The 9,985-nt window shown below is 45.5% G+C and overlaps 1 protein-coding gene across 1 annotated transcript in view; it reads left to right on the top strand.

Moving 5' to 3' along the window:
- The window catches only part of DCDC2C (doublecortin domain containing 2C), a 112,450-nt gene continuing 102,515 nt past the window's right edge, over window positions 51-9,985 (top strand). Inside the window, exon 1 of the mRNA XM_021087908.1 lies at window positions 51-337. Coding sequence (XP_020943567.1) covers window positions 51-337 — 287 coding nt within the window. The remainder of the gene's footprint in view (window positions 338-9,985) is intronic.

Below are 9,985 nucleotides of genomic sequence, written 5' to 3'. Positions count from 1 at the left end.
CGTCTGGAGCACAGGGGGCGGCGGCGGGGCGGCGGAGCAGGTGCGTGGCCATGGGCTCGCGCACGCCGCACGTGCTGGTGGACACCACGCCCGCCAAGACCATCGTGGTGTACCGCAACGGGGACCAGTTCTACGTGGGCCGCAAGTTCGTGCTGTCGCGGCGCCGCGTGGCCACCTTCGAGGCGCTGCTGGAGCAGCTGACGGAGCAGGTGCAGGCCCCGTTCGGCGTGCGGCGCCTCTTCACGCCGACGCGCGGGCACCCGGTGCGCGAGCTGGACGCGCTGCAGGCCGGCGGCAAGTACGTGGCCGCGGGCCGCGAGCGCTTCAAGAAGCTCGAGTAAGTGCCCGCGGGCCCCGGCATCCTGCTGCCGCGGGCCGGGGACCGCCCCCCGGGGTTGCCCCCAGCCAGCGCCACCGTCCTTCCCCCTCGGGGCCCGCGACTGTGCCCTGGGTCTGCCGCGGCCCGGTGGCCCCTTTGGCCCCGCAGGGCCCGGGACGGTGGAGCCAGGTCTGCCCCCATCCAGCGCCCCGACCACCCCCCACCCCAGGGTCGGGGCGCTGGGGACAGCTCTGGCGTCTACCCAGGCCTGGTGCGCCCCCCTCCCCGCGCCCTGTCCCAACTGAGCGCCACCGTCCCGTAGGGGTTTTCTCCCGGGGCTCTCGGGCTCAGCGCACCGCGCGCACCCGGCCCAGGGCCCCCCACCCCCACCCCCCGCCTTGTGGGGAGCCGAGGGCGCTGCCATCCCCGGACCCGTCAGTGCTGGAGAGAAAAAGACGGGGGCAAACAGGTCTGTGTGTAAACGCAGGGCCACCAGAAAGCCAGAAGCCAAAGGGGCCAGGTTCAGGCTGTCATTGTACCGGAGGGCCCCGCTCAGCGGGTCAGTTCAATTCCGTTCCACGTGGCCTGGGACGGGCATCGCAGCCCCTTTGAGATCTTACTGCTGAGGGTTATGTGACACGCTTCTGTGTTCACGCTCACTTTTCTTCCCAAGAGCACCTCGGTCTTTTGCGCCCTTGAGTAATGCTTCTAATTTCTCTAAAGTCTCCCGGTGATGGTCGTTCTACAAAGGTGACGGCAGCTGCCACCCAGCTTGCAGTTCTTGAACAAAGGCCACTGTGTGCTTTTCCTGTAGGGTGGCCTCCAGGGTCCTGCGGAGGCTGCGAGGGGCTGGCTGTGTTTTGGGGCGATAAGGAGCAAACAGAACTACCAAAGAGAAAGTGGTGACCAGGAGGACAGGAGCACGGGCTGAATCCTGCGGAGATGCAGCGCCTCCGAAAAGGCTTCCTTTACAGGAGGGAAGGGAGGACGTTGTTTCCTTCTTCGTCCTCCACGAATTCCTGAGCCGCCTTGGCTCTGCTCCTTGCTCGTGTCTGCCCTTTAAGGTGTTGTTACCCTTCCTTAAGTTGTTGTTAACGCCGCTGCTTTTATATTGACATATATCATATTTACAGAAGAGTGTATACAGTTTTATGTAGAGCTTACAGAATAGTAATAAAGCCAGCCTCTGCGTAAACCACAACCCAGATTAAAGGAAAGAGCGTTTCCAGTATTTTATTTTACTTTTTTGGGGCCACACCTGCAGCATATGGAGATTCCCAGGCTAGGGGTCGCATCAGAGCTACAACTGCCAGCCTGCGCCACAGCCGTGTGGGATCCGAGTGGCACCTGCAACCTACACCACAGCTCATGGCAACGCCGGATGCTTAACCCGCTGAGCAAGGCCAGGGATGGAACCTGCAAGCTCATGGTTCCCGCAAGATCATGGTTCCTAGTCGGATTCGTTAAGCACTGAGCTACGCCGGAATCTCCACGTTACCACTATTTAAAAAACCTTCTACCTTCTTCTCAGTCCTTTGCCCACAGGGAACCACTATTTTAGCTTTTGTGATAACTGTCTTTTCATAATAATCCATCCCCGAAGGATAGGTTTTTCGTAAAGTTTTATATACTTTGTATAAATTCAATTATGCTGCATGCATTTTCCTATTTGCTTTTTCACACAATCATATGCTTCTGAGACACATCCAGGTTCACAGCGTGTAGCCGCAGGTCATTTGTTTTTACTGTTGTGTATTATTTCATTGACTAATACACCGGTTTGGTTATCCAATCTGTTGATGGATAATTTGGGTCGTTTTAAATTTTATGCTAAAATAAGCAACGATGCTGTAAAATCCTTTTCCCCGTCTCCTGGCGCCTGTGGGTAGGACTTTCTCTTGGAGAGCGTGTTAGTTTTATCTATTTCTGCATAACCTGTTCGCACAAGCTTATTGGCTAAAACATTCTCTCTCAGTTTTTGTGGCCAGGAATTTGAGAGCAGCTTAGCTGAGTGGTTCTGGCTCCGAGACACCTCTGCCTGTGCAGTCGAGGTGCTGGCTTCAGTCCTCTGAAGGCCCGCTGGGGGTGGGGGGTGCTTGCAGGCTGACTCACGTGGCCAAGGCAGGAAGGTCCCTGCTCCTCCCTCCCCCAGGCCCCGAGCCTCTCTGTGGGTGACTTACCAGCTGGCTGTCCCCAGCCTGAAGCCACCGTGTCTGTTGTTACAGCCGGCTCTCTGGCTATGTTCTCTCCCTCTGCCTGGTTATCTTTGTGTGCTGGATGTTACTTCTTGAGACTTCCTTTTGAAAGGACTTTGAGGCCTGGGATATTACCTGTTGCCTCGGTGGACTTTTGAACACTTGGCCGGCTCCCTGTGTCATCCAGTTTGTACAGCTTCGGGGTGTGAGGTAGCCTGGGCCACCCCGCAGTCTGGAGTCTGGGATGCCTGCTGCTCCGCAGGTGCAGCCAGTGGGCCCCAGTCCACAGAGGGTGGTTCTCAGGGGGCCCCGTTCCTGCTGGGCCTGAACCGGTGCTTTGCCCTGACAAGGCCACGGTGTCCCCTCCGCCCTCTTCCACAGAACAGCCACCCAGGGCTGAGGGGACCCCAGATGGTGGCCTCGCGTTTTTGGATTTGCTTTCTTTTCTGGCCTGTGGTAATTCCGCGCTATCTTGTGAGGTGTCTTAGGTTCCAAGAACGTGTTTCTCAGTTTGTCCGGTTGTACTAGTTTGTTGTGGAGGGCTGGGCAGGGTGGCCGAGCCCATGTGCCCAGATGCAGATGGCTTCTCACCCTTTCCCTTCACACATAGATTTTTCTGAATTGTTTATTTTTATTTTTTATTTTTTGTCTTTTGTCTTTTTAGGGCCGCTCCTACGGCATATGGAGGTTCCCAGGCTAGGGGTCCAATCGGAGCTGTAGCTGCCAGCCTACACCACAGCCACAGCAACATGCGATCTGAGCCGCGTCTGCAGCCTACACCACAGCTCACGGCAACGCCGGATCCTTAACCCACTGAGCCAGGCCAGGGATCAAACCCGCAACCTCACAGAGGATGCGGATAACCGATGAGCCATGACCTTCGTTAACCACTGAACCACTACGGGAACTCCAAAAGGTATTTTTTCACGGTCTTCTAACTTAGTGGTTGCGGGTGAGAAATCAGCTGTCATCATTCACTTCTTTGAGAGCAGTGTCGGAGTTCCCGTCGTGGCTCCGTGGTTAACAACCCCGACTAATATCCATGAGGATGCAGGTTCGATCCCTGGCCTCGCTTCTGGTGTTGCTGTGAGCTGTGGTGTAGGTCGCAGAGGGGGCTCGGATCCAGTGTGGCTGTGGCTGTGGTGTAGGCCAGTGGCTGCAGCTCTGATTCGATCCCTAGCCTGGAACTTCCATATGTTCCCTAAAAAGCAAAAAAAGAAAAGAGCATTTCATTTTTCATCTCTAGAAATGCTGTCCTGTTCTTTTTCATGTCCTCTGTGTCATTCCCTCGAGTTTCTTGGTCTCGCGTGTATTCTCAAGCTTGCCTTTTCGTAAAGCGTTGTCCTACTGTGGTCTCCGCCTGTGATCCCAGGGTTTAAACCTCGTCTCGCTTTTCTCCTATTTCCGCTGGTTTTCTCTAACGCCGTTTCTGTTCTTGTTAGTTTACTTATTTTTGACTGCAAAGGACTCGTTTTCATTGAGCTTCTGTGAGGAAATTCTTTGGGGGCTGAGATGAAGGTGTGATTCTCCAGAGAAGATGTCCGTTTTCTTCTGCCAAACGCCGGGAATGCTCCCTCGTCCAAGACGCCCCGAGTTACATCCGCAGCTTGAGTGTTTTTGGGAATCACCCAGGTAGTGTAGTTTTGGGAGCTCTCTGGCTTGGGATCAGATTCTTAACGACATCTGTGAAGATGCAAACCTTCATCTTCCTATTTTGGAAGAAAAATCTTGTCACAGACATAGTTACTAGGAGGTAGAGGTTGGATTAGTGCCGTGACATGTTAAATTTATTACAGTGATAATCCTGATGTGTATGAGAAGTCACTGACAAGAATGTATTCCTTTGTAGATGTTTTGATTTTTGCGATTTTTTTCGGGGTTAGTCACTGTATGCTACACACTGAATTTTTTTTCCTCTCGAAATTCATTTGTTGAAACTGACCACCCCCTCCCCCGACTCTGCAGTGTGATGATCCAACTCGAAAAAAGTGCACAGTGTAAGAGCTGTGAGTGGAGTTTGTTCGGTGTCTTACCGAGGGCTGTGGCCTGGGGGACAGCCTCTCAGCCAGCCCCGAGGACCTGCTCTGAAGAGGTGGGGGCGCAGGGTACAGGTGACCTTGGCGTCGTGAGGAACAGACGCCTCAGTGAATGATTTCAGGGCTTTTCTAAGCCTGGAAAGATGCAAGAATCCAGGTTCATAAGAAATTTCTCCCGAAATTTTTCTAACTGTCTAAGGACCAAGCACAGAGTATGGAGGTACCTCAGAAAACTAAATATAGAACTGCCGTATGACCCAGCAATCTCACCCTTGGGCCTATATCTGGACAAAACTTTCCTTGAAAAAGACACATGCACCCGCCTGTTCATTGCAGCTCTATTCACAAGAGCCAGCACATGGAATCAACCTAAATGTCCATCCACAGATGATTGGATTAAGAAGATGTGGTATATATACACCATGGAAAACAGCTGAGCCATAAAAAACCAGCATAATGCCATTTGCAGCAGACTCAGTGGAATGAGGAACCTCCGAACTGTTTTCCATAGTGGTTGTACCAATATTCATTCCCACCAACAGTGCAGGAGGGCTCCCTTTTCTGCACACCCTCTCCAGCATTTGCTATTTGTTGACTTACTAATGATGGCCATTCTGACTGGTGGGAGGTGGTACCTCACTGTAGTTTTGATTTGCATTTCTCCAATAATCAGGGATGGGGAGCACTTTTTCATGTGCTTCTTGGTCATCCATACGTCTTCTTTGGAAAAGTTCTTTTCAGGTTTTCTACCCATTTCTCAATTGGTTTTTTTTTTTTTTTTTGCTGTTGAGTTGTATAAGTTGTTTGCATATTTTAGAGATGAAGCTCTTGTCGGTTGCATCACTATTTTCTCCCATTTTGTAGGTTGTCCTTTTAAAAATTTTTTTTAAGTTTCCTTTGCTGTGTGAAAGCTTGTCAGTTTGATTAGGTCGCATTGGTTTATTTTTGTTTTTATTTCTATTGCCTTAGGAGACTGACCTAAGAAAGCGTTTGTACAGTTGATGTCAGAGAATGTTCTGCCTATGTTCTCTTCTAGGAGTTTTATGCTGTCTTGTCTTATGTTTAAGTCTTTAAGCCATTTTGAGTTTTATTTTTGTGCATGGTGTGAGGGTGTGTTCTAGTTTCACTGATTTGCATGCAGCTTTCCAGTTTTCCCAGCATCACTTGCTGAAGAGACTGTCTTTTTCCCATTTTATATTCTTGCCCCCTTTGTTGAAGATTAATGGACCATAGGCATCTGGGTTTATTTCTGGGTTCTCTACCCTGTTCCTTTGGTCTGTATGTCTGTTTTGGCACCAGTACCACACTGTCTTGATTGCTGTAGCTTTGCAATATTGCCTGAAGTCTGGGAGAGTTATATGCCTCCTGCTTGTTTTTTGTTCCTCAGGATTGCTTTGGCAATTCTGGGTCTTTGATGGTTCCATATACATTTTTGGATTGTTTGTTCTAGTTCTGTGAAAAATGTCCTGGGTACTTTGATAGGGATCACAATGAATCTGTAGCTCGCTTTGGGTTAACAATATTTTAACAATATTGATTCTTCCAATCCAGGAGCATGGAATATCTTTACATTTCTTTGAATCCTCTTTCGTTTCCTTGGTTAATGTTTTATAGTTCTCAGCATGTAAGTCTTTCACCTCTTTAGTCAGGTTTATTCCTAGGTATTTAATTTTTGGGGGTGCAATTTAAAAAGGTATTTTTATATTCCTTTTCTAATATTTCATTTTTAGTATACAGGGATGCAACCGATTTCTGAGTGTTAATCTTGTATCCTGCTACTTTGCCGAATTCATTGATCAGTTCAAGTAATTTTTGCGTGGAGTCCTTAGGGTTTTCTTATATAGTCTTAATGTCATCTGCATAGAGTGACAATTTTACCTCTTCTCTTCCAGTTTGGATACCTTTTATTTCTTTTGTTTGTCTGACTGCTGTGACCAGGACTTTCAATACTGTGTTGAATAAAAGTGGTGAGCGTGGGCATCCTTGTCTTGTTCCAGATTTTAGTGGGAAGCTTTTCTCCATTGAGTATTATATTGGCCATGATTATGCTGAGGTATGTTCCTTCCAAATCCACTTTGATAAGAGTTTTTATCATTAATGGGTATTGGATTTTGTCAAATGCTTTTTCCACATCTATTGAGATGATCATATGGTTTTTGACTTTTCTTTTGTTAATGTGGTGTATGACATTGATTAATTTGTGTGTGTGTTGAACCATCCTTGTGAACCTGGGATGAATCCCACTTGGTCATGGTGTATTATCTTTTTATATGTTGTTGGATTCGGTTGGCTAAAATTTTGTTGAGAATTTTTGCATCTATGTTCATCAAAGATATGGGCCTATAATTTCCTTTTTTGGTGGTATCTTTGTCTGGTTTTAGTATTAGGGTGATGGTGCCTTCATAGAATGTCTTTGAGAGTGTTCCTTCTTCTTCAACCTTTTGGAAAAGTTTAAGAAGGATGGGTATAATTTCTTCTTTGTATGTTGGTAGAATTCACCTGTGAAGCCATCTGGTTCTTGGACTTTTGTTTGTGGTGAGTATTTTTATTACATATTCAATTTCATTTCTAGTGATCATTCTGTTCATTTGATCTATTTCTTCTTGATTCAGTTTTGGTGGGCTGTAAGTCTCTAGAAAGTTGTCCATTTCTTCCAGGTTGTCAGATTTGTTGGCATATAATTGTTCACAGTTTTCTCTTAGGTTTTTTTTTTTTTTATTTCTGCAATATCCTTTGAGATATCTCCTTTTTCATTTTTTGCCTCTTCTTTTTTTTTTTTTTTTTTTTTGTCTTTTGTCTTTTTGTTGTTGTTGTTGTTGTTGTTGCTATTTCTTGGGCCGCTCCCGCGGCATATGGAGGTTCCCAGGCTAGGGGTTGAATCGGAGCTGTAGCCACCGGCCTACGCCAGAGCCACAGCAACGCGGGATCCGAGCCGCGTCTGCAACCTACACCACAGCTCACGGCAACGCCGGATCCTTCACCCACTGAGCAAGGGCAGGGACCGAGCCCGCAACCTCATGGTTCCTAGTCGGATTCGTTAACCACTGCGCCACGACGGGAACTCCCATTTTTTTGCCTCTTCTTGGTGAGTCTTGCCAGAGGTTTGTCAATTTTGTTTACTCTTTCAAAGAACCAGCTCTTAGTTATTGACTTTTTTCCACTGTTTTTTGAATCTCAATTTTATCGATTTCCTCTCTGAGCTTTATGATTTCCTTCCTTCTGCTGACTTTAGGTTTTGTTTGTTCTTCTTTTTCTAATTCTTTTAGGTAGTAGGTTAAGTTGTCACTTTCAGATTTTTCTTCTTTTTTGAGGAAGGCCTGTATCGCTATGAACTTCCTGTCAGCTCTGCTTTTGTGGCATCACATAGATTTTGAGTGGTTGTGTTTTCATTATCGTTTGTCTAAAGGGATTTTTAAATTTCCCTTTTGATTTCCTCATGGACCCATTGATTTTTCTTTTGGTAGCGTGTTGTTTAGTCTCCAGGTGGTCAGTTTTTTCTCATTTCTTTTCCTGTGGTTGATTTCTAGTTTCATGACATCGTGGTCAGAGAAGATACTTTAAATAATTTCTATAATCTTAAATTTGTTGAGGTTAGTTTTGTGCCCCATGATGCTGTCAATCCTTGAGAATGTTCCATGTGCACTTGAAAAGAGTGTATATTCTGATTTTTTGGATGTAATGTCCTGAAAATATCAACTAAGTCTAAGATTTCTGTTGCGTCCTTTAGGATCTCTGTTGCCTTATTGATTTTCTGTCTAGAGAATCTGTCCGTTGCTGTGAGTGGGGTGTTAAAGTCTCCTGCTATGATTGTATTCCCATCAATTTCTCCTTTTATGCCTGTTAGTATTTGTTGTATATATCTGGGTGCTCCTCTATTAGGGGCGTATATATTAATGATTGTAATATCCTCTTCTTGAATGGATCCTTTAACCATTAAATAGTGTCCTTCTTTGTCTTTCTTGATGGCCTTTGTTTTAAAGTCTGTTTGGTCTGATATGAGTATTGCAACTCCTGCTTTTCTGTCTTGTCCATTGGCATGAAATATCTTTTCCCATACCTCACTTTCAGTTTATATGTGTCCTTTGCCCTAAGGTGAGTCTCTTACAGACAGCTGATTATAGACTTTTGCCTTCTATCCAACCTGCCACTCTACATCTTTTGATTGGAGCACTGAGTCCATTAACATTTAGGGTAATTATTACTAAATATGTTTTTATCGCCGTTTTAAACCTTGTTTTCCAGCTGATTCTATGTCTCTCCTTTGTCCCTTTCTTTTTTTGGGTTGGATGATTTCCTTTTATTTTATACTTGTGTTCTCTCTTTTTTAGATTTTATGGATGTAATATTTGGTTTTGATATGTGATTGCCCTGTTTTTCAAGTATTTAACCCCTTCCTATATCTGCCGGCTTTAGTCTGATAGTCATATGGGCTCAAACACATCTGGAAAAAAAGTCTAGATTTTCTTACTTTCCTTCCCCACATGTTATGATTTTGGAGTCTTTTTAACATCTTCATTTTGTCCTTTTGCTGGCTCTTGTGTTCGTCATTGCTTTTACAGTAGTTTTTATTTCCCCTTTTAGATCTATATACTGGCTTATTTAAGTGATTGCTTTCCAGTTGTGATTTCCTACATCCTGTTCCTTGTTTTCTTCTTTTTTATTTAGAGGAGCCCTTTCAGCATTTCTTTTAGAATGGGTTTAGTATTGCTGTACTCTTTTAGTTTTGTTTGTTGGAGAAAACCTTTATTTCTCCTTCTACTTTAAATGATATTCTTGCTGGGTAGAGTACCCTAGGTTGCAAATTTTTCCCTTTTAGAACTTTGAAAATATATCTTGCCACTTTCTCCTGGCCTGTAGTGTTTCTGTAGAGAAATCAGCTGATAGCCTTACAGGGGTCCCCTTATAATTAACTCTTTGTTTTTCTCTTGCTGCCTTTAGAATTCTCTCTTTATCTTTAACTTTTGCGAATTTATTGTAATATGTCTTGGCATGGGCCCATTTGGGTTCAGCCTGTTTGGGGCCCTCTGTGCTTGCCATATCTCGATATCTATTTTTTTTAGATTTGGAAAGTTTTCAGCCATAGTGTCTTCAAATATATTTTCAACCCCCTTTTCTTTTTCTTCTCCTTCTGGAATCCCTGTTTTGCTTAGATTGGCCCACTTCATATTATCCTGTAGATCTCTTGTATTGCTTTCATGTTTTTTCACTTGGTTTTCTGCCTGCTGTCCTGATTTTTCCATTGTTCTATCCTCCAAGTCACTGATTGGTTCCTCTGCATTATCTATTCTGCTCTTCTTCAGTAACTTTAACTCAGCTTGCATCTCTGCAGATGAATTTTCTGTATTTTCTTGACTCCTCCTTGTATTTTCTAGCTCTTTTCCAAAGTAGTCTGCATTAATATTCACATCCACTCTTTATTCCTTCATATTCACTCT

The sequence above is a fragment of the Sus scrofa genome, chromosome 3, assembly GCF_000003025.6.
Source record: "Sus scrofa isolate TJ Tabasco breed Duroc chromosome 3, Sscrofa11.1, whole genome shotgun sequence".
In the NCBI taxonomy this organism is placed as follows: Eukaryota; Metazoa; Chordata; class Mammalia; order Artiodactyla; family Suidae; genus Sus; species Sus scrofa.
Note: the sequence above shows the minus strand (reverse complement) of the source record. Positions and strands in the feature narration are given on the sequence as shown.